The sequence below is a fragment of the Talpa occidentalis genome, unplaced genomic scaffold, assembly GCF_014898055.3.
Source record: "Talpa occidentalis isolate TD23 unplaced genomic scaffold, MPIMG_talOcc4v2.1 talOcc4.11, whole genome shotgun sequence".
NCBI classification, from domain to species: Eukaryota; Metazoa; Chordata; class Mammalia; order Eulipotyphla; family Talpidae; genus Talpa; species Talpa occidentalis.
Window position 1 is genome coordinate 22,113,432 of NW_023601104.1, and position 25,105 is coordinate 22,138,536.

General features: G+C 35.3%; 2 protein-coding genes and 1 long non-coding RNA gene across 11 annotated transcripts in view; 1 reads left to right on the forward strand and 2 right to left on the reverse strand.

Annotated features, from left to right (window-relative positions):
• PIGB (phosphatidylinositol glycan anchor biosynthesis class B) overlaps positions 1–15,863 on the forward strand; it is a 29,669-nt gene extending 13,806 nt beyond the window's left edge. For all 6 annotated transcript variants that reach the window (XM_037502524.1, XM_037502527.2, XM_054701666.1 and 3 more), the window contains 6 exons: positions 3,532–3,583; positions 5,199–5,410; positions 6,032–6,096; positions 12,237–12,450; positions 14,718–14,898; positions 15,501–15,863. In XM_037502524.1, coding sequence (XP_037358421.1) covers positions 3,532–3,583; positions 5,199–5,410; positions 6,032–6,096; positions 12,237–12,450; positions 14,718–14,898; positions 15,501–15,641 — 865 coding nt within the window. In that variant the 3' untranslated portion in view covers positions 15,642–15,863. The remainder of the gene's footprint in view (positions 1–3,531; positions 3,584–5,198; positions 5,411–6,031; positions 6,097–12,236; positions 12,451–14,717; positions 14,899–15,500) is intronic.
• On the reverse strand, positions 1,257–9,430 carry LOC129146950 (uncharacterized). The gene is made up of 3 exons (XR_008554356.1): positions 9,364–9,430; positions 8,522–8,578; positions 1,257–1,927 (listed from the first exon to the last, which is right to left on the reverse strand). It is a non-coding gene; the product is annotated as an uncharacterized LOC129146950 (long non-coding RNA).
• The window catches only part of CCPG1 (cell cycle progression 1), a 46,287-nt gene continuing 33,967 nt past the window's right edge, over positions 12,786–25,105 (reverse strand). The window contains exons 7-11 of one of the 4 annotated variants that reach the window (XR_008554316.1): positions 23,433–23,554; positions 18,865–20,264; positions 16,515–16,612; positions 15,849–15,975; positions 12,786–12,899 (exon numbers count right to left, since the gene is read on the reverse strand). Coding sequence is in view for 3 of the 4 variants with exons in the window: in XM_037502523.2 (XP_037358420.1) it covers positions 16,423–16,612; positions 18,865–20,264; positions 23,433–23,554 (1,712 nt within the window). In the remaining variant the exon portion in view is untranslated. Of the gene's footprint in view, positions 12,900–15,452; positions 16,613–18,864; positions 20,265–23,432; positions 23,555–25,105 lie in introns of those variants that run through there. The other 3 variants (XM_054701663.1, XM_037502523.2, XM_037502522.2) reach the window with 3 other exon arrangements.

Consider the following 25,105-nt stretch of genomic DNA (forward strand, 5'->3'; position numbering starts at 1 on the left):
TCCCGGCTGGATATGGCAAGAATCCAACATGGCGCGGCAGGCCTCTCCAGCCTTGCCCGCTGCTCCTCTCAGCAGTGTATTTCGTCAGTCTGCCTGTTCTGTTCCCTGCCCTGTCTCTGGTGAATCCTCTCACCCTCCCGCGCATCTGGCCAGTACCCCAGTTCTTGTATAAATAAATAAAATCTTTAAAAAAAAGGAAATATGAAGAACCAAAACAGAAAAGGAAAGAGAAGTACAAAGGAAAAAGAATGAAGAAAGACTTCAGGAACTATCTGACTCCATGAGGAAAGAAAATATAAGAGTTATAGGAATCTCAGAAGGAGAGGAAAGAGACATAGGAACAGAGAAAATATTCAAGGAAATAATTGAAGAGAACTTCCCAAACACAAAGAAGGAGCTCTGAAAAGACATACAATAAGCAAGAAGAAAACCAAGCTTCCACAATGAAAGGAAAAATACAGCAAGACACATAATAGTAAAGCTCCCAAGAAGTAAAACTATCACTATTCACAGATGATATAACCCCAAAAATTCCACAGAAAAACTAATCAAACTAATCAATCAGTTTAGTAAAGTAGCAGAATACAAAATCAACACACAAAAATCAGCAGCCTTCCTATACACAAAAAATAAATCTGAAGAAGAAGAAATCAAGAAAACCATCCCTTTTATTAATGAAACAAAAAAAATCAAATACTTGGGAATAAACCTAATAAAAGAGGTAAAGGACCTATGCAAAGAAAACTATAAAATACTGTTAAAAGAAATAGAAGAAGACACAAAGAAATGGAAAGGCATCCCCTGCTCATGGATTGGAAGAATAAACATTATCAAAATGGCCATCTTACCAAAAGCAATCTACAGATTCAATGCTATTCCAATAAAAATTTCAATGGCATTCTTCAAAGAAATAAAACAAATATTGATGAAATTCATATGGAGCCACCAAAAACCCTAAATAGCCAAAGCTCTCCTGAAAAAAAAAAGGAAGGGAATAGAGGTGTCACACTCCCAGACCTCAAACTATACTACAAAGCCATAGTAATCAAAACTGCATGGTATTTATACAAGAACAGACACATAGACCAGTGGAACCAAATAGAAAATCCAAAAATAAACCCACAGATTTAAGGTCAACAAATTTTTGACAAAGGAGCAAAGAATATGCAATGGAGCTAAGAAAGTTTGTTCAATAAATGGTGCTAGAAAAACTGGGTTGCTACATGCAAAAGAATGAAGCTTGACTACTACCTCACAATCATGCACAAAATACAACTCAAAATGGATTAAAGAACTAGACATAAGACCTGAAACCATAAAATACATAGGACATATAGGCAAAACACTACATGCCATACACCTCAGTAATATCTTTAAAGACACATCACCCAAAGCAGTGATAGTGAAGGCAAAGATAAACAGCTGGGACTACATCAAATTAAAGAGCTTCTGCACAGCAAAAGAGACAGTAACCGAAACAGAGACACCCCAAAGATTGGGAGAAAAATTTTGCACACAACACTAATGATAAAGGACTTAGCACAAAAATCTACAAAGAGCTGATGAGACTCAACAAAAACAAAGTAAATAACCCAGTCAAAAAATGGGCAGAAGAGCTAAAATGAAACTTCTCCAAAGAGGAAATGCAAATGGCCAAAAGACATATGAAAAAAATGTTCAACATCACTTGTAATCAGGGAAATGCAAATCAAAACTACCATGAGATACCATCTTACACCAGGGAGAATGGCACAAATTAGAAAAACTAGTAACAACAAATGTTGGCGAGGATGTGGAGAAAAAGGAACTCTTTTGCTGGTGGGAGTGCAAACTGGTCCAACCACTATGGAACGCTGTGTGGAGATTCCTCAGCCTGCTAAAGATAGAGCTTCCATATGATCCAGCAATTCCACTCCTAGGTATTCACCTAAAGGACACAGAAACATTCATTCAAAAGGGGACCTGCACCTATATGTTTATAGCAGCACTGTTTACAATAGGTAAGATATGGAAACCACCCAAATGCCCAAAAATAGATGACTGGACCAAGAAGATGTAGTACAATGGAATTCTTGTGGTAATACAATGGAATATTACTCAACAGTCAAAAAAGATAAACTCATGCCATTTGCAGCAACATGAATGGAGCTGGAAAGGATCATGCTCAGCAAAATAAGCCAGACAGAAAGAAAAAGAAAAATACCGATGGTCTCACTCATAGCAGGAATTTAGAAAACCTAAATAAGAGACCAGGAAAAAACCTAATTATAATAAAGTAAAAATCAAAATCAACAAGCAGCTATAAACCAGAGACACACTACGGGGGGGGCGGGGGGTGAACAGGAGGGAATAGGATCAAAAGAAGGGGGGTGGGAATTGTATGGAGACTATAACCAAGATGAAAACTGATGTAAAAAAATCTATGTAATTAAAAAAAATTTAATTAAAAAAAAAGAATCTGTCTCAGGCACAGGAATCAATAATGCTTAAAGCTGGAGAGGCCTGAAGTAGCCTACTAATTTAGATCAAAATGCTTATCTTTTTTATTCTGAAGTAAAATATAGGAAAGACTAAATGAGATCATAAATATGGAAGTACTAGACAGTATTGTAATGAATGTACTACAGAGTGCAAAAAAATGGTTAGATCTCATATAAAATAAGTCAAGGAAATTGGATACATACAACATGATTCCATTTGTGTAAAATTTAAAACACGCAAAACTCATCCATGTTATTACAAATTAGGATAGCAGTCATCTTTGGAAAGGAATTGGGGAGATATGGGGAGCCTTTGGAAGTGCTGCTAATCCTGATCTAGTATAATGGTTACACAGCTGTGTTCATATGGTGATAATTTTTGAAAGCTTATAGTGTACCTTTCTATATGGGTGTTAGTAGTAGGCAGCCTCTGATGTGGCCTCCACTAAGCCCATTCTCTTGATATTCATGGCCTTGTACAATCCCCTTGAGTGTCACCTGGCTATATTAACTCAATTCTAACAAACATAACAGAGGGGATCGCTTCTGTAATTGGGTTAAAACAACTGTGGCTTTCATCTTGGTAGCTCTCTTGCTCTTGCTCTCTCACTCTTCTTCCCCGCCCCCCCCAACTACTTCAGGTAAGCCAGGTGCCATGTCACGCTTTAATCTCAAAGAGATGGCCCTGCCCAAAACTGTGAATGAGCTTGGAGGCAAATCTCCTCACCACCCCCAATCAAGCTTTCAGTCGAAACAATAGCCCCAACCACACAGAAACAGTGATACAGTAAATATTAGTAGTTTTAAATTGTCATATTTTGGGGTGATTTATTATGTAGCAGTAGATAATAGAGTGTTCATTACCTTTATTTACTTGTATACAGATTTTCATCGTGAAAGACCTTTCAAAATGTCTAAATTTATATTCAGTTAATGAAATCATAAAAGCACTTTAAAAGTGGCTTTGTAAAGTTATGGCACTTGTAAAGTTATATGCCAATACTGGATTTTTAGTAAGTTCAGAGTATTAATTACTACTTTTATTTTTCAGATTTGTCACTCTGAGTTTGTCTCTGATAATTGATCGTATTTTTTTTGGTCAAGTAAGTAAAGAGATATTAAACTATTATTAATTTAATCATGTATTACACTGAAGCTTCAGCCAGTCTCTTTAGTCTATGAATATTGGAGAATATAGGCAAGTCATTCTATAAAAAATAAGGGACACATTAAAAAAAAATACTAGCAGGGGCCTCCCCGGTGGCCCGAAGCGGGGCAGCGAAGCTGCCTGCATCCTCTGCAGTGCTGGTTCAATCCCCAGCTGCTGGGCGAGGGTCCCACATGGTGTGCAGACCTCTCCTGCTGCCCGCTGCTCCCCTCAGCAGTGTACTTCGGTCCTTCTGCCTGTCTGCTCCCCGCTCTGGCTCTGGTGAATTCTCTCACCCTCCCGTGCTTCTGTCTGTACCCATGCCTTGTATAAATAAGTAAATAAATAAATCTTAATAAAAAAAAATACTAGCAGGTGTCTTGGTTCAACTTGTGATCTTTAGATAATGGTGTATTTCTAGTGGAAGTTCAAGAGTCTGTTTTAAGGCATTTTTGGTCAGGTTTATAATTTAGTTAAGGTTAAATTTTTTTAATTTTAGTTGACTTCAAGTTATCTTTCAAAATTTATATTAACCAGAATACTCTACACGCATTTGGTTTGAGATTTTAATATCATGACTATTTGGTGGTTTTTATAATTTCCTGATATTAAGTCACTCAAGGGCTCCAGAATCACACTGCCACACTTCAAAGCCTACTGCCTTTAATAATAGCTACATTATCAGACAAGTTACGTGCTTTTCTTGCCATGCAGTTTCCCTACCTGGAAATAAGGTTGGAGGATTAAATGAGGTAATACATGCAAACTACTTACAACAATGCCTAGCACAAGTGACAATTTTTTAACATTAGTTTTTGTTGCTGTTATGATTAGTCTACATTGTGCTATAATTAGAATTATAATGGTTTTGAAGCTTTATTTTAATAGGTAACGTGATATTGTAAGGTACCAGTTTAAAATTTTTAGTAAGGGTACACCACACTCTCTTGAAAATTATTTTTAAGGATTCTTTTTTTTTTTTGATTTATTTATTTATACAAGCACTGGGTACAGTCAGAAGCGCGGGAGGGTGAGAGAATTCACCAGAGTCAGAGCAGGGAGCAGAACAGGCAGAAGGACAGAAGTACACTGCTGAGGGGAGCAGCCGGCAGCGAGAGGCCTGTGCACCATGTGGGACCCTCCTCCAGCGGCCAGGGAGCAGCCAGGGATCCAACCAGTGCTACAGAGGCTGAGGATAGCTTCGCAACCCAGCGCACAACTGCTGCGCCAGCAGGGAGGCCCTATTTTTAAGGATTCTTTATCTCTAATTGTATGTAAAACTTATACTGTTAAAATATGTATAAATCTTGATTCTTTAATGTCAAAAGCCTAGTGTCCTACAAATTAACTAAGAACACATTACTACTTTAAACATTAAAAAACTCTGAAACTTAAGACAACAAAAAAATAATTCATGATCATTAATTAAAATTACTACTATAAGCTATTACCTGATTTTTTAGACTTTATTCCTGATATTTTAATGTCAAAATTCTCCCATATTCCCTAATGCCAAAGTTCATACTTGGCACTAACACATTTCTGTTTTTTTTTTCCTTCAATTATACCAGTGGACTTTGGTTCAATTTAATTTTTTGAAATTTAACGTGCTGCAGAATTTGGGAGCATTTTATGGTTCTCATCCATGGCATTGGTACTTCAGTCAAGGATTTCCAGTTGTCTTGGGTACTCACTTACCCTTCTTTATTCATGGCTGCTTTCTAGCCCCAAAGAAATACCGGATACTTTTGGTGACTGTGCTGTGGACACTGTTAGTTTATAGGTAAGATTTTTATTTATTCCAAGTTTTTTTAATGTTACCTACAAATTAAGTTGATTACCTACATTCTTCAAAGAGTAAACTACCTTTTGGAGATGCATACATAAACTCTTATGATTTGTTAGTGAGGCTTGTTTAGTAAAGTAGTAATTATGGTGATGCTCAGCTATAATGAAGATGTTTGATATGTGTAGTTTGCTTAACAAGGATTACATTTAACTTTTAAGAAGTTGAACAGAAACTACCAAAAAAAAAAAAATACTACAGAAACTGCCAAAATTTTAAGTATTGAAGGACCAGAGGAATATTTTTAAATGAAAACATATGCATCTTTATCCCAAATTTGAATAATATTGTTTACTTGGATTAGTAATAAATTTCTTTAGAGTGTAACTTACTTTAGAATTGCATATTTACATCAGATGTTAGAATTACTTTTAACTGATCATCTTGTAACTAAAAAGTAATGAGACTGACTACTAAAGCATAAAATTCAGTGTCAATACTTACAAAAACAGGTGTTAATTATACTTTATTTTTAATTATACTTTATTTTAAATGCATTAACTTCTCAAAGTGTCATTGTGATGTGAAAAAATAATATTCTCTTAATCTTTATTATAGCATGTTGAGTCACAAAGAATTCAGATTCATCTATCCAGTTTTACCATTTTGTATGGTGTTCTGTGGTAAGTATTTTTTTCAATATTTACATAGAAGTTAATTAAGACAATGTCATTCAGCTTTAAAATATGATTTTCAACTAGGCCAAATGAAAATTGCTTCTTAATTACAAATTAATTTTACTACAGTATTCCCTTTTCACAGGCTATCCCTTTTCTGTGTCCTGTGAGTTAAAAATTGTTTCCAATAGCCAAAGCATCTTTTGGTGATTGCTTTTCTAGCTGTTTGAAATCTCTTTAAAAGTAAAGAATATATGTGAAGAATATATTTTAAAGTGGCTATCTTACGGTCAAACTATGCAGTTCTTCATTTTACTAATCAAAAATATATTTATAGCTCTTAAAACTAGTTGAGTACTTTACACACTTCTGCCTCTTTAAGACTCACTCTAATACATATGCAGCTTTTAAAGCAATTCACACCTGATTATATTGTTTTAACTTTTCTCCTTTTTCCCCCTAGATCTTACAATAAGGTTTTTACACGTGACTTCTAAAAATTCTTACATTACTCTGCTCGGGAAAATCTGGACTTTTGCATTGGTTGTTTTGGGAAAATTATATACTAAAACTTTATTAACTTCAAGTTTAATTCAAAATCAATACTTACTAGCTTCCTTTGAATATTAATCACTTAAAATCACTAGTCTGGAAGAAATGAATAACCAACTGGGATTGGAGACTATGGGAAAACTATGGAGTTAATGGTTTCAAACTTTGTAGTAGTATCCAGTACCTACTTCATGTCTCAGATAATAAGTTGCTCATATATATATTTAATATGTCTTAAGTACTGAAGCCAAAGTTAATTTGTGTCATTACTTTATAATCTTATGAATATATAAAAACTATCACATATAAAAATATGGGCACCTGGGCCTCCCTGGTGGCACAAGGGGTTAAGTCTCAGCACTATCAAGCTATCAGCAGCCACTGCTCCATGAGTTCAATCCCTGGCTAGGGAGCTAACCCACATGGCACAGCAGACCTCTCCTGTCTTGCCCACTGCTCCCCTCAGCAGTGTATTTCACTGGATCTGCCTGTTTTGCTCCCCACTCTGTCTCTAGTGAATACTCTTACCGCATCTCTGGCATGCACCTCAGTTCTTATATGCATAAAATAAATCTTTTTAAAAAAAGTATAGGCATCTAATAGCTATTTGGCAAGAATGGGCCCATTTACTACAGAACAAATCTGTTCATAAATTACTTTTTATTTACAACTACTTGAATTTTAGCTGTAATTAAGCCTTGATGCTGCCCAGATGCACATTGCTGTTCTACTAGAAAACAGTATTTATATTTGTGGTTTATGTATGTTTAAGTGTGCACACACACACGTTTTCTTTGGTTTGGTGAATCTGAGAACTTGGTTTCATTTGAGGGTTTTTCCAGGTTCCACTGCTCCAGCCTGTTTTATTTTATAGTGTTTTAGAGAAAGATAGTTGTTTCAATCCTTATTTCTACTCCTAAAGATCAAGATAAAATGTTGGTGAGGGTTGAATAGACCCCTTTCCAGTGGGCAAGAATCACTCTCTTTTCTGTGTATCTACTCAGAAGGAGCCCTAAAGGACTGCAACGGCAAAAACCTATTCTCATGGGATATCATCTTGACTGCCATATACATATATACCTAAGGTTCTTGAGCCAGAAGATCAATTCCCAGGAGAATTATACTACCACTAAAAGTCAGAACTTTAATGCCAGCAGATATCAAGTAGTTAGTCGAGTAGGAAGCCCACCTAGACAGAAGTCTCTGGATATTCAAGAACAGTCCCAAACAATAGTTTTCTTTGGAATTTCTGGTGTTTTAAACAGTCCAATTTGAATTTTTTCTATTTACCTGAAATCTTGATTTATATTGCACCTCATCTTTTCTTCTATTCTTGTATGACCGATTTTAACCTGGATTTCTATAACAAATCTACTGGCAATTGCTATGTAATAACTGGCAAAACTTAGTGGCTTAAAACTACATTTCTTGTTACTTAGTACTCAATAGTTCAACTGGGCATTTCTTCTCCATTAGGCTCAATTATGCACAAATGATCAGCTGCAGATGGCACATACAGTGCCAACCTAGGGTAGGCTCCTACATTTTTGGGGTTCAGTTAGCTTTAGTTCAAAGTACCTTGCTTTTCAGTATGATGCCACCCTCCAGCAAGTTAGTTAGGGTTTATTCATTTAATTTAGGTAGGGTTTCAAGAAACAGCAAAAATGTACAAGAACTTTTGAGACCTAGGCTTAGAAATGACACTAATACCCCATTCTTTTGGTCAAAGCAAGTCAAAAAGCCAGGCCAGAATCCGAGTCAGGGATTAGATGCAAAAATAATGATTGTAGCCATTTTCTTCAATCTATAGTAACTTCTCTTGTTAATTTGAATTTCCCTCAGTCCTATCCAAAATAGGACTTAAATCTAGAAAACATACCTTCAATTGACTCTGATCCTTAGTAAACTGTATAACTTTGTGTCCCAGTTTCCTTATCTGTAAAAGAAAGGTGCCATTTGTATAATACTGAAATGCTTAGATTGAACCTGTTATTTGTGATGTTTCCAGTGTTTGCTACCAGTTCTCAGTTGGGTGTCTGTGTGATCTGATTTTACTAGTGACCATTGCAGACTTCTCTGGTTAGGCCACTTTTTCCTTCCATAAGCTTATTTTTTAGAAAAACTGCACATGAATTATTTCAAGTCATCTCTTAAAGAGCTTAAAACAAACATGGTTCCACTGTTCTCCCTCCCATTTCTCCTGTCAAAAGCAATCATACACTTTTAAAGGTGGTCATTTTGGTATCTATCTCTAAAGAAAATGCCTATAATATACTTAAAGATCTCTTGGCATTATCTATTGATTTCTCATTATAGAAGATAAAAATATAGCTTTGTTTCTTTAACAAAGTAGCAATATAAAATTCCTTCTGATACCTCCCTCAGTCTGTGCTCAGTATTCTCATTATGGTTATGAGTTCAAAATCCCTTTCCCCAGCTCCATTCTCCTATACCTTCCATCACAGAATTAAAACTCCCTTTGCTTTTCTTATGTTAATGTGAAAATTAAGTGGCACTAATAGCTTTCCCAAGGAGTATTTTAAAGTGAAAAGGTTAACTCAGATCTCAAATGGGCAGAACTGGGGGGAAAAAAAAATTAATAGTGGGTCTTCAAATAATTGTTGCCAAAACCAGAATGCAGTTGGTATTTCTAAGTTTGATGGCATCAATAATGTACACAGCTCTCAACATTCTCATCCTTTCCATTTACCTTAATCTTACCTTGGTAAGAAGGTACTCATCAGTCATTGCTGAAGAATACAGTCAGGATCGCCACTAATTATCCAAACTTTAGAAAGTGATGTGTATATCAAAAAGAAATAATACACGGTGAATAGGATATACTGCCAAGTAAAGAAGCCAAGCAAGTTTTTAGATTTTATGCTAATGAACTGGGATAAAATTAATCTAAAATTTTTTCTAACAGTATTGGTAAGAATTATTTGACTAGGGCCTCTCCCGGTGGGGCAGCAGGTTGGGCACAGTGCTGTGAAGCTGTCCGCAGCCTCTGTAGCGCAGGTTCGATTCCCAGCCAGCCAGGAAGATTACCACATGGTGCGGCAGACCTCTCCTGTCATGCCTGCTACTCCCCTCAGCAGTGTATTTCAGTCCGTCTGCCTGTTCTGCTCCCTGTTCTGTCTCTGGTGAATCCTCTCACCCTCCCATGCCTCTAGCCTACACTCCAGCTCTTATATAAAAATCAATCTTTAAAAAAAATTATTTGATTAGAACCCAGTTTATTACAAAAGCGGCATGTACTCATGCTAACAAGTATCATCCTCTAATCATCTGGCCCCATTCCATAGATAATTATCATTCTTAGAAATTCTTCCAGAAATTTTCTATATAACCACTATTAACTATCTTTTTGTAGGCCTAGATAACAGAAGCAAATTAAATATTCTAGGATGTTACTTAGCCTTGAGCAGGCAAGAGCCACTAAGATTCCTGAGAGCAAGTCATCTAGTGTCTTGCCAGGATAGGCTTTAATGTAGCTTTTTACAATTTGAGCACACAAGGTACATTAAGTTTTTGCTTGTCAACCCAAGGAAGACAAGCACTTCACTTTCACCTTGTATTTGGTGATCTGTTGTACCTCTGAGAGCAGTTACAATTGGCAGAATTTTCAGAAGATTATAGTTCCAATAAAGCTAATTAATTGTAGTTCTCATCCTTTATAATAACGTCCTCATTTTACAATTTCACAAATTATAAATTTAGATGTTTTTGTTTAAAATAGTCTTCCTTTTCTTGACCTGCATTTTCATCACACTTGTCAGAATATTTATTCACAGCTATTTCAGGTATGATGAATAATATTCCAACTACTGAATGGAATGGACTGTAGGTATGTCATCTAAAATATTCAGAGGAACAAAATTGAATAAGATTTTTTTTTTGGGCCTCCCCGGTGGCGCAGCGGTTGAGTGCTGGGTTGCGAAGCTGCCCGAGGCCTCTGCGGCGCCGGTACGATCCCCGGCTGCTCCCCGGCCACCGGAGGAGGGTCCCACATGGCGTGCAGACCTCTCCTGCCGCCCGCTGCTCCCCTCAGCAGTGTACTTCGGTCCTTCTGCCTGCTCTGCTCCCCACTCTGGCTCTGGTGAATTCTCTCACCCTCCCGCGCTTCTGACTGTACCCAGTGCATGTATAAACAAAACAAACAAACAAGCAAATAAATAAATAAATAAAACATGCCTCTATTTAAAAAAAAAAAAAAAAAAAAAGATTTTTTTTTTGTCCAAATTTGATTTTTAACAACAGGATGAAAACATTATATTCGGTCCATTTTATAATCTTCAAGGCAATTAATACAGTAAGAGAAAACCTGTAAATGCACCATAGCCAATAAATATTTAGGTATACAAGAAAAGGCATTAACCATTGCTAACAATTATAAGTTGAGAATTGAATGCCTTTAGTTAGTGTTGAATACTATGTATGATTCAGGTGAATGTCAAGTTATTCCTATTTTTCTTTGAAACAATTCTTCTTAGGCCAACTTTCTGTTAGAATAATTAAATTGCAACAGCTCAATATTCATTTTATTTACATTCAGTTACTTTTAGTTCAACCAAGCTAAGGCAGCTATAGGTAGTCAGCTAGGTAATGGTCATAGAAAACAGAGGCTTGTCCCCAGTGGGAACTGGTGTTGAAATTTCAGGTAGGCCATAGATTGGATCCTAGATACCCAGATTCCAAAAATACTATTACCTAGTTCTGTGGAGGCAATGCACATGAGTATGAAACAAGCTTATTCATTTTCAGTGGAAGAGTCTGTTCTTTTGTGGTGTTTTCAACAGATCTTAAAGCACTGGATCTTGCTGGGTAGTAAGACTATGGAAGGAGGGCAAAGACTTTCCATTTACCCTGTCCAACTTGGGGGTGAAATGGAGGAGGGGTATTTTGGGTTTTGCCACACACAAAAATTACTTCTACAAATTGAAAAAGAAAATAGTTCATCACCTCCAAATTTTACAAAACTATAGTGAAAGGAATAAAAGGACATAACTCCTTCCAAAAAAAAGACATCCCCGCCATTACTCATATTGATGAGTGAAATTCTCCCAGGAATCCAATGCTGTATTTTTTAAGAGGACACTGAGTTATACTTTGTTCAAAATTACTGAGAATTTTTTGCACACACTGAAATATCCATTACCAATGGTTTGGAGAGAGGAGATAAGTTAATGGAATAATAGGCCTATTTATTTAGCAACTACATAAACCAAGACAGGCACTGGACATACATTTTTCTAATGTTTGGAAAGGTGCTGCTATATGATTTCCAAATGGGGAAACTAATGCTTAGCAATGTAAAGCCACTTGTGCCAGAGCTAGACTTCAAACTTGAGTCTCTTGGGTTACCTCTCTAGCCACAATCTCTCCACTACCTCCATTCCTTTTTCTAGAAAAAGGGCAAGACCTATAAACAATAGACAATGATAATGATCACAGAAATTATAATCTGTTATTTGCTTGTCCCTGACAGCTTGTGCTACTTCCATGAAAAAAATCACAAATATTTATAGTTAATATTCTCTTAGCTATTGACAAAATTGCCAATATTAGGCGTCAACATGTTTATCTTCATATAGGGTACTCACTAAACCACCTGAAAACGTGGAAGAAACCAGCTCTAAGTTTCCTGTTTTTGTCAAATATGCTTCTTGCCGTCTACACTGGTTTAGTTCATCAACGAGGTACCCTTGATGTCATGACTCATATTCAAGAACTCTGTTACAACAACCCCAATAAATCTTCAGCTTCAGTATTTATAATGATGCCCTGCCACTCTACTCCTTATTATAGGTAATAAAAGCTATCTTCTATATACATTATTGAGAAAACAAAACTATTTTTAAATTCCCCTCAGATTCCTAGATTTAAATTAAATGATCACTGATCGAGTATAAAAAACTTGAAAAGCCAATTCATATTTATTCACTGATGAATTTTAAAACCATTTGAACTATGCCAATGAAAATCATGCTACTTTTAAATAACCCTTAATATTTTTTTAATTCAGCAACTTACATTTAAATTATTTGTGTTATAAAATGTTATAGATATTTGATGGTATTCTACTTAGAAAAGAAAGCATTATCACTGATCTTTACTATGGATCTTTGCAATACACCTTTTATTTTATAATATTGAATTAATCTTGAAACACTGGATTCTAGTCCAAATTTACTACTGGACTGTTGCCCTGGTACTAAACCAGTCTTTTTAATCTCTTTGAACATCAGCTGTCACACCTATAAAAATAGGAAATTCAATTAGATGATATCCTAATATTGAATTAAATGTTTCTCACAAATATAAAACACTAAAACTGTCTTAACCATCGACAGCATTTAAAAAGACATCCATTTGGCTCTGTGTATTATATTTCAGGAAACTGAATAGTTACTAATTGCCCAACAACCATATAGGACAAAACAAAAATCTTTTAGTTAAAAAAATTCTATATTTATTTAACTTAATCTGGCTTTAAACCACCTGAAAATTTTCCATGTGCACATTCAGTCAACTTAATATCAAAGGTGATTTTTAAAGTGATTTAACACTTTTGGAATACTTAACTAAATCATTAACACCAATCATTAAAATCCAATTTTCATAATTGGGATTGCCTAGCAAAAGCCACAGGCTACATGTAAGACCTAAGGTGTCGGGCCTCCCCGGTGGCTGAGCGCTGGGTTGCGAAGCTGCCCGCGGCCTCTGCGGTGCCAGTTCGATCCCCGGCTGCTCCCCAGCCACCAGAGGAGGGTCCCACATGGCGCGCAGACTCCTCCTGCCGCCCGCTGCTCCCCTCAGCAGTGTACTTCGGTCCTTCTGCCTGCTCTGCTCCCCGCTCTGGCTCTGGTGAATTCTCTCACCCTCCTGCGCTTCTGACTGTACCCAGTGCATGTATAAACAAAAACAAACAAACAAATAAATAAATAATAAAATAAAACATGCCTCTAAAAAAAAAAAAAAAGACCTAAGGTGTCCCTTCAATATGACGATCCCCTACTATATTAAAAAACTAAGACTGAGGACAGTCCTCTCTCGATGCTCACATTATTGATAACACTACAGAGAAGAGGGATTCTAGAACTACCAAGATAATTTCCATACATTATTGTAGTGTTGATGGCTTAGGCTTCGTATAGTTCACCAAATTCTCATCTTAGATTGTTTTTTTAAGTGCACAAGAGAGAAAAACTCCCATCCCTACTTTGTAATATAAAACTGGCAGTTTTTTCTCAAGTGTTTCTTTGAAAAACCTGTACTGTCAAAATAAGTCATTTAGTATTAGGTCTTGTATAAATTTACTTTGGATGCATGTCATAGATAAAGTAAACCTCTCTCACATACTTATTTCTAAAACGAGGTTTAATTTTTCCCAGGGCAAAGCTGTAAACTGGCTTTTTTGCATGGCCCAACTAACTGCCTTAAGTTGTCATGATTCATCAATACATTTTTTTTTACATATACCGTAGTCTTTTGATGCCATTATAAAACCATTACTTATTTTGCAATTAGTCAGTCAGCATGTTGCTCTCTATTACTAAATTGTATATAAATATATAAAATCCACCACCACACAAAAAAAACTTGCTGAGTGTGATCCATCCCCTTTCAGAGCAGAGAAGGGGAGAGCGCAAAACTCCTATCTGGTTCATGACCAGTTTTCTGTCTTGCCAAGTAAAACTATGAAGAACTACTCTTATGTACAAGTTACTTACCTGGTCCCAAAGGCACCTTACATTCCTGGAATAGCATACTAATAATATTAGCGGATACTGACTCCCATCCAAGCTGCTGACCTACTTCCCAGTTTGAAATGAAGTTTCATGTTTTAGTTTGAGACTTGTAGATTATGCTGCTGCAGTTGCACACATTATCAGTGTGAGAAATCAACATTCAGCTTTGAGAAAACCGCATTAAGGCTTGCTTCCTCACCTTAATTGGAACCCAGGTTCGATTCAGATTTCACATGTTGTTACATGAACATGCTATGTCTTAAATGTGGAAACTCATTTTTTTTTAAACATCTTGTAATTATAATGGTAACTTTCTTTTCCTAGCCATGTGCACAACCCGCTTCCAATGAGGTTCCTTGAGTGTCCCCCAGACCTGACTGGAAAAAGTCATTATCTTGATGAAGCAGATATATTTTATTTAAATCCCTTAAACTGGCTATATAAGGAGTTTCGCAATGATTCTACATTGCCTACTCACTTGCTCATCTTCAGCGTTTTGGAGGAGGTAAGAAAACATGAAAAAGGGGAAAATTCAGTATTTTAATTTCCACTCAGGTTTGGTGACCATTCAGGTAAACAGACAAACAAACATGTTTATAGTTCCTTTTAACCCGTGTATTTTGTAATTCATTTTATTCCCCAGTCATAAATCAGCCCTGGTTCTGTAACAATCAAGGTATATATGTTACTTACTAGAAGTTAATTCTTTAAGAAACTGCATCATAAAAAAAAGTTGTAGGGCCTCCCTGGTGGTGCAAGGGGTTAAGACGCAACCTACAAAGCTATCCGCAGCCTCTGCAGCATGAGTTCGATCCCCGGCCAGGGAGCTACCCACATGGCGCAGCAGACCTCTCCTGACTTGCCCACTATTCCCTTCAGCAGTGTATTTCAGTCACTCTGCCTGTTCTGTTCCCCACTCTGTCTCTGGTGAATCCTCTCACCTCCTGCACCTCTGGCCTGTACCCCAGCTCTTGTATGCATAAATAAATCAATCTTTAAAAAAAAAAGTTGTAGAGGAGCAATCAGAATACTGACCATTCTAAAATTTTTGAACTAGTACTCAGCAAAATGTAGTCTTTATTTACTTAAACTTTTATTTACTTATAGGAAATAAGTGCTTTCCTAATTTCCAACAACTATGAGAGAACTGCTGTTTTCTTCCATACTCATTTGCCAGAGGGACGAACTGGAAGTCACATATATGTCTATGAACGGAAGTCGCCAAAAAGGAAACTCAACAGAAGATGATGAAATTCTGAACTGTGTTTAGATCTTTCATAGAGAAACATATTTCTCGGGTAGATATTTTCAGATGCTGCTTAACTATGCTAGTAAACGTAGATTTATGGAACTAGCAGTGCTTTACTGAATATCACTACTGAGGAAATGTATGGGGGGAAAAATCACAAAATATAAAACCGCATATTAAAACAAGGCCAGATTTTAAATAAACACCTTTAGTTTTCCTCATGGTGTAGTTTTATTGTTTCTTCCACAAAATTCAGATGTGCAAGAAATTTCACAAGAGAACAAGTCAGCAAGCTCATAAGAAGGCAGCAAACTCTTCACAAGTCAACGGGCTCTTGAACCCACAAAAAGACAAGAAGCAAGTGTAAGATTATAAAATGTTAAAGATGAAATCCCATCACAATGTATTTTTTTCAAGCTCTACTGCAAATTTAAAGTATCAGTGTTAATTTACACTTTGTCATGTATGATTTGAGCTTGTTTTAAGCTCACACTGGAAGGAAGTCTCATTTCATGCACAAAATCCGATGCATGCCTAGCTTCCTAATAAAACTACAGTTGAGTATTTCCAGTGCAAAAAAGAAAATTCAGCAAAGCTAAACTACAGAAAAATGCGGGTTAGTAAGCTTTCTTTTGATGCTTCTGTATGAAGTCATCAAACTGATACTTAAAAATGATAAAAAGACATTGTTATCTTGATCATTTCATCTTAGTTTCAACACGAAACATTGTACAAAACATGTTTCTGTTACAGTTTTCTAATTTAACTTAATTATGATGGTCAATATTTAGGATCAAAAGGTAACTGCCCCAATTCTATTTCAAGATTTGCCATGTGTCTTCCATTAGTGCGACCATATTTATGCCATTTACCTTCCCTTTTATAAGGCTGTGGCTGAGGGTGCTTCTGCTCTTGTTTTCGATGCCTGGAGTTTTCAATATTTACCATACGTTGCTTTTTATCTGGTCGACTGAAAGCAGTAAACACATTTTTCATCTATGTTAGAGTTAAATTTATTTAAACAAAAAACAATATTAATGTTTTTCTCCATTAAGCTATTTCTAAACACCAAAAAAGATGTTAAATTAATCTCAAGTATAATGCTAGTATAATCATACCAAAAAGATTGCGTATCATACTTTATTCCTAGAGAATTAAAAAAAACAACTAATATAAAACTTTACTGGCGAAAAGGAAACACTCAACAGATGAAGAATAGAAATGTGACAATAAAATAATGAGATGTGTTTCCATTATTTTCCTCCTTTCCTATACAAGTCAACCCCTCCCGCATTAGCTTCCTCCCTCTGCAGGAATTTGAACACATCTCTTACAAATATAATGCTTCTGTCCCATCCACTCCCTTCTACTTCTTACACCTAAGGTTCATAAACAATGGCTATATTTACTGCTTCCCTGATCTCTGTGATTAGGTATGTCATCCCTTCACTGAAGCAGTCCATAATGCCATCCATGGCCATGACCACCCAAGCAAAGAAACATCCCCAGTTCTTTTAAGATTTGACACATTTAAATAGTACTTTTACTTTTTCATAAGAGATGCTCTAGATTTTCACACCACTCTCTGGTCTCACCTCTCTGGTCTTGTCATTCTCAGCATTCTTCACTGCAACTCCTTAGATCATGGTGCTCCCCAGCAGTCTGATCAACACCTCAGCCTTGATTATCTACGCTCACCTATGCACAGTCTTGGCTAGAAACAGCCACAGCACTAATGGCCAACTAATCCTCTCTCCCTTAACTGTCAATAGGTACCTCCATGCACAATTCTTATTGCCAATTCCCCTTCCCCAAAACCTGGTATTCCCTGTCTTGGTGACCTCACTATCCAACTAGCGACTCAGCTCAGAAATCTAGAAATCGCTGTTACTTTCTATTTCTTTCACAAGAAATACCACCAATTTTGCTGTTGTTCAAATGTTTCTTCCTTCCACACCTATCATACTTCAGCTATCATCAGCTCCTATCTGTGTTGTTTAAAAAACTAGCTTCTAGCCTCACCCTTTCTAACCAATTCTCCAGGCTACTTACAATTACTGAAAATGCAAAAAAAAACAAAAAAACAAAAAATCCAAGTCCTTTTGCATAAAGCGAAATCCTTCATGAAGTGAATCTTTTCTTCTATTCATACCCTAACAATACCCAGCCTCCTTAAAAGTGGCAGATATACACATCTCCAAGTTCCTTTTAAATGGAATAAAGTTCTCTTTGAGTGGAATGTCATACCCCATCTGCTTGGAATATTCTCATTTCTCCTTTAATATCAAGTTTTAAAAGGTACCATTCACTGGCTATTCCACTCATGAAGTCTCCCAAAGATTTCCAAATAGACTGAAACCACCTATACTATATACCTCAATACCTCCATTCCTCCATTCCATTACCTATATTTACCTAACTCTCCAACAGCTTGTGAGCTGCTTGACAGCAAGAATGTTCCATTTGTTTCCTGAGAGCAGCCTCACAGTGCTTTGCTCATTTTAAGCACTAGATACTTGTTAATGACTAAAGACACCAAAATCAGTCTCATTATTTTATAGACACATTACATTTATTCAAAAAGGTGTAAAAATATCTCAAAGGTAAAAAATAAAGTTGACATTTAAAGACTAGGCAAGTTTCCTATTACAGAATATAAAGCTGATGAGCAGCAGATACAGTTATTTTTAGAAATAATATATAAAGCACACACTAGAACTTGCTAAGTTTGCCCCTCTGATCTTTCCTCTACCTTAATCCATATTCTGTAATAAATGTATAATTTAGTTGGTAAGTACAACAGACAAAAGTGGGACATCCAAATTGTAATATATAAAAGCTTTTAATTTCAGAGTGAAATCTATGTCATTTATTCTTAGCTTCCTAAGGTGAGTAAATAAAAATTAATGGAAAATAATTTCATTTAAGGTGATTATGTTTTCATATAAAATATAACAAAAAAGATTAAAGTAAGATTTACATATCCTTAACTATTTTAAGATAGAAATAAAGCCATTTTTCTCAAGTCAAATTGGTTATATGAAATTTTCAGTTTGTAATAGCTACTAAAAATTGTATCTTTCAATTTATTCTAAATTCTCAGTGGCAATAAAGTATGTCCTTTACAAACAGTAACATTCCAAGAAATGTATCAAATGATAAGAATGCTAACCAATCAATAAATGTTAAAAACTATTATAACATGGTGCTATATAAACCGACCTGGGTCCATATGGAGGGGAAAAAGTGTGACCAAAGAAGTGTCTATATATATATCCATCCAACTTCTCAAACACTCCATCATTATCTACTTGATATTCCTTCATGTCTTTAAGATAATCTTTAACATCATTAACAAAGTCAGTGAAGAGCTTCTGATCATGTATAAAGATACCATTTAGGAAAAACTTATCGATGAATTGATTGAGTTCCTTCCAATGATGAAAATTATCCAGTTTGTCTAATAAATACCTTTCAACTAATTGTCTAAATTCATTTATCCCTACAGGACTCAACATTTTAACATTAAAAGCGTTGATGGATTCCTGTCGAGCACATTCAAATACACCAGAACAAGTCTTTCTGAATGAATTTTCATTACATTCATGCTTAGCACTGCATTTCTGCGAATTTGTATTTTTTCCAAATTCTTCAAAGTGAGTTTTTTCTTTCCTCCCCTCTCTTTGCACAGTAGGGCCTCTACTATTCTGATTTTGTGCACGTGCCTTATACTGTGGATGTAAATATTCACTAAAAACTGTTGGTTTTTTAGCTGATTCTTCTTTTGTAGCACCAAATCTTTTGTTGCCCTTTTCATCAAAGATATTCTTAGTGGTGTCTTTGAAATGCCTAAAAGTGGATTTAACTGAATCTGAGAACTTTTTCAGATTTTCTTTCACAGCTTCTTTAGCCTGTTTAATTTTTTCTTTATGGTGCCTCACAAACTCCTTGGTAGAATTTTTCATGGCATCAAACGTTTCCTTAACTGAGCCCAAAAATGTTTCCTTTGACTTATTTTTAGCCCTGTGGTTTCCTCTGCTGCCTTTTTTTTTCCCATCAGTTTCTTTTTTTCCATTTTGATCTTTTGCCTCAATATACAGTCTTTCCCACAAATCAGAACGCTGCTGTTCAAAGTTTAGCTTCCTCTCCAGCTCAGTGAGTCGTTCTCGTAAGGTTTCTATTTCCTTTTTCTCGGTCAATATATTGGAAGAGTCTGTGTTGCCATAAGACTGGCTAGAGCTTAACTGCTGGAGTTCTACTCTTAAAGCCATGGTGATTAGCCGTTCTCTCTCCAATTCCCTCCTCAGCATCTTTGCTTCTGCCAGTAGAGTCTCCCTTTGATTAAGGAAACTGTGTGTTTTCAGCTTTTCTTCTTCCAAATGCTGCTTAAGTTTCTGATTTTCTGTAACTAACTCAGTACTTGTCCCTTTATCTTCCAAAATCGCAATCTGTTCTCTTAGTTTCCTTAGCTCTTCTTGTAATGAAGATAAGGCTTTTTCTTCCTTTTCCAGAGATATCCTTAAATACTGATTTTCTGTATCAAGGTTGTTTCTCTGAGTTTCAAAGGACAGCTTTTCTGCTTCAGTAAGGGTCCAACACTTTGCAAGGTTTTCCTTTAATGACTAAATATATTTAGAGAAAAGAAAAATGTCAAGCTCTTTAAAAGTTGAATTTAAATCTTTAAGATATAACAAATATTCCATAAATTTTCAGTGTCTGTTTTGACAGAGACCATCCATTGTGTAATAATATATAAAAACTGGAAAATACGAGTTTTCACAGGGAATAAAATACACAGCAGAGACCTACATCAAAATAAGAACATCGCAGCTGGGAAAATTTCAGGATAGGAAAAAATTAATTAAAATTCAGTTTATCCCTAATCAAGATTTTAAAAATACAGATGGAGTACTTCTGATTAGTGTTTCCAATAAGCATGAAATCTTTATTGGTTTCCAAACCCATATATATAAATTAGGAGAAAGGGAAATGGATCTTCTATATTTTCACTAACAACTCCAATCTCTTCTGAGAAGGCTTCCTAGAGAGAATTTAGGCAGGACTATGAGCTTTTCTGATCCTTGGGAAAGAGAGATCACATTTTATAAAAAGTAAAATTAAAGCTAGAGACGATTTCAGGCATCAAAAAATTCTGTTATAAAGTTTATAACATTTATAACATTTATAAATACATGTTTATATACAAATACACAGAAACAGTTGGTAGTATACAATTCATATCTGTATACTTTAAAGAAAACATTTTGAGTAATTTTAGCCCTATTTGAAAGATCTTAGTCTTATGCAAATTAACGTATCTAAATAATTTCAGGTAAGTCACACAAGTTCTACCAGCACTATAAAGGACAGACAAAATTGTGGTAACATGACTATTTTATCCAATTTCAAGTTACCTTATGAAAAGACTGTAACCAGGTGGTTTTTTTTTTGGTTTGTTTGTTTTTTTACATTTTAAAAGGACAGGTTTATTAGGAAAAGGAGAAAGTAAATGAGGCACCTGCTTAGTCACAGGTCAGTAATGTAAATCTTAAGCCAGCATCCCTGATCTAGAGAAATCATGTTGAACCAGGTTTAGAGAATTTTGTTACAGTTCAAGGAGCTTTAAATGATCCAATTTTTCTTCCAATTTATTGACTACTAGCATTATTCAGTCAGTCAAACTATCTTATGTTAAAATCAGCAAAATGATACTTATATTTTTCTTTATTTATCACATAGTTCTCACATTTGAATTAAACCAAAAAAGTCTGACTTACACAAGTAATAACTCCTTTAAAAGGATGACAGTGTTTTTTCTACTTGAAAACTCTCTGAAATGGGTTATTCACAATCCAATTTATTCATTTGCAGAAAACTTAAAATTTTAAATTTTATTTAAGTTATTTGACTCTCCCTATTGAGTAGTTAATCTTCTATCCAACAGATGTGAATAAGGAATAGAACAGGATGATGCAGCAGTATCTCTAAATGAACAAGCATAGGGAGCCACAGAATAACTAGAAAGGTACAACATTCCACATCCAGTAATGTAGTCACTATTGTACTCTAGAGGTACTTCAAGATTAGGGCAATCTTGAAGTAAGCCTAGTAAGCAGATCCTGGGTAGGTCTAAGATCCAAACCACATTAAACAACTGGAGCCAAGATATCTGGAAGAACTGACTCAGCAAAGATCTATGTGGGCCAAGTTTCCTAAAAGTCAACATCACCCAATAGAACCATCGAAGTGAAGGAAAAAACAGCTAAGCCAACATCATTCAATAGAACCAGACACCTATGGAAGTGAAAAAAAAAAGCAGCTACATGTTTTATAAAATTCTCTAATCAAGGTAGGAAAATTACATTTACAATCAACTTCAGCAATCCCACCTTGAAAGATAATTTTCGTGTCAAGGATTCTGTCTTCAAAGAAACCATAATGCTCTAAGGGTTACATGCACAAATTAAGTATAAAGGAACTTGGAAAAAGGGGGCTGTTTACTTTTTTTTCTTTTATTATTATAATTCTTTTAATTTTATATATTTTTACATCATTTTTCATTTTTGCACAATGTATGCATTTTCTTTTTTTTTCTTTTTCTTTTTTTTTTTAAGATTTTTTTTTGATTGATTGATTTATACAAGTACTGGGTACAGTCAGAAGCACGGGAGGGTGAGAGAATTCACCAGAGCCAGAGCAGGGAGCAGAGCAGGCAGAAGGACCGAAGTACATTGCTGAGGGGAGCAGTGGGCGGCAGGAGAGGTCTGCGCGCCATGTGGGACCCTCCTCTGGTGGCTGGGGAGCAGCCAGGGATGGAACCACTGCTGCAGAGGCTGCAGGCAGCTTCACAACCCAGTGCTCAACCGCTGTGCCACCAGGAAGGCCCAATGTATGCATTTTCATCTTGGTTATAGTCCCCATATAATTCCCACTCCCTCCCCCACCATAATGTCTCTCTGGTTTATAGCTGCTTGTTGATTTTGATTTGTACTTTATTATAATTAGTCTTTTTCCTGGTCCCTTATTCAGGTTTTCCAAATTCCTGCTATGAGTGAGACCATCAGTATTTTTCTCTTTCCTTCTGGCTTATTTCGTTGAGCATGATCCCTTCCAGCTCCATCCATGTTGCTGCAAATTGCATGAGTTCATCTTTTTTACTTTAGTTTATCTACTACAATCCCTACACCCTTCCTAGGAAAAAAACAGACAAGACACCACCCATTTTGCTGGTCCTCATAAGTGCACAAAATGGGCAACACAGTCCTGCTGGAATAATTGATTTTTAGGTGGGGAAAATAACACGCTACTATGAAAACTAACAAGAAGTCAGAGAAAAAGGACTGATTGTTTTCCTTCATCAAGGGAATACTCTAGATGCTACAAACTTTTTCATGACTAAAAATGTTTTACTCAATTCTGTAAATGTTAATGTTTTATATATAATAATGTCATTATATATGTGTAAATGCTTTAGATATAATAATGTCAATTTAAAATGTTAGTTACAATATAATGATTAGGAATAATATCTTGAGAGTCAGATAAATGGAATACAGTCCTGCCATTTGTTAACCTTGGGTAAGTCACTTTTTTTTTGTCTTTAACCTTTCCCATCTATAAAATGAAATACACAGAGATCTCATGTGAAGAAAACTGTATGTGATGCCCTCACTATAGTGACTAGAGGTTAACTACTCAATCAACAATCACCAATATTACTGATTCACCAATGTGTACTATACTTGTATCTAAATACAATTATTTTTATAAAATTTGTTAGTAGTACATACCTTATAATCTATAAGTGACTCTTGTTCCTGTTGACATTGGGAAAGATAATCCTTCACATCATTCAATTCATCTTCATGTATCTTCCTGACTAACTGTTGACGCTTCTGAATCTGCATTGTGCCTAAAAGTGAAAATTCTTATTAGGAGTATATAATAAACATTATGATTACCAACATTTAAAGTACAGCAAAATATTTGTTCTGCATATATTTAATTCTTAATCTAGATAAGATCATTTTCTTCAAAGTATCGGCATTTCATAGTTCTATGAAAATTCTGATTAAAAAAAGAATAAGTAAATTCTCATGGTGTCATTCATCAAATGGTAGTGACTGGATGTTAATGTAATATAAATCAGGTCAAGCAAGTTAATGCTTTTTATTTTTCACACACCCAGGTACAGTCCAGCAATTCATTGTCCTTTTGATTAAAACAAGCCAGCTCTTATCACCTTAACCAAAAAAAAAAAAAAAAAAAAAAAGATTAAATATTTTTGTCTTACTATATTGAAGACACTCGGCTATGTTGATTTTGAGGGATCTTTGAGGCACATAAAGTTTCATTTCCCCCCTTTGACAGATGAAGGAAAAAAATCCATTCCCAGCCTATAAATTAGTAAGGAAAAATGAAAACACCCATTTTTTCCTCACCGTATTAACAAAAGTCCAAAAGGTACAGTGAAGAAAACAACTGGCTAATAATGAACACCCACCATTCTTAAAGTCAAAAATTTTAAGAATTCTATAATGATAAGGACTATACTGGAGTACCACCATCCCTTTCCCAAAAGTAAAAGGAATCATAAACCAACTAGGATTCTCTATATTTTCACCATAAAAATCGAAATGTTAATTTGCCAAGACATGCTGTTCACATGCTGCTACATGCCACATGTGTGAGGGGAAGAAAACACTTAAATCAAAAATAAAGCAAAACACATCTCACAATCTTAGTATTACATCTATTAAATGTCATACCATTATAAAAGACCTCACAGAATTCTGAAAGGATGCAATGATAGCTTACTATTTCTTCTTTCATTATTAAAATAATTTTTAATTTGTTTGGTACTTCTTGAAAACCACTGAAGAGAAATTTTTACCAAATTACAGAATTGTTACCAGTGACATTGTTAGGATTCAATTTCTGTCGCTAAAGTTTGGTTTATGAAAGTATGGAAAACTTGTCTGAGTATTACTAAAAATATTCACTTTTTTTTCCAATGTGGAAATAAAGTTAATCTGTAGTTCCCAAAATACAAGAAACCTTTTCATTTTTCTTTCAAAATGCCAATAGGGTGAATTATTTTGCATAACATAAAATAACCTAAATTAAAACTGTTCCAATCTGAAATCACTGATTATTACATCATATGTTTGATGACTAACTTAATATGGTCTTTTGCAATCTGACTAACTGCTGGGTTGTCTTGTATGTTTTTGTTTTTTTTTTTTCCTTCCTCTCGTTAGCTGTCTAACTATAAAAGTGTTAATCACCCAAGAAAAAAATCTTTGTCATGTCTACAAATCTGGCTCTATCTCATTAACCCTTAACTATCAGTTATTGCTATCACTACTGTTAAGACTTCCATTTTTTTTAATTTTATATATTTTTTACATCATTTTTCATTTTTGCACAACATATGCATTTCGTCATGGTTATAGTCCCATAC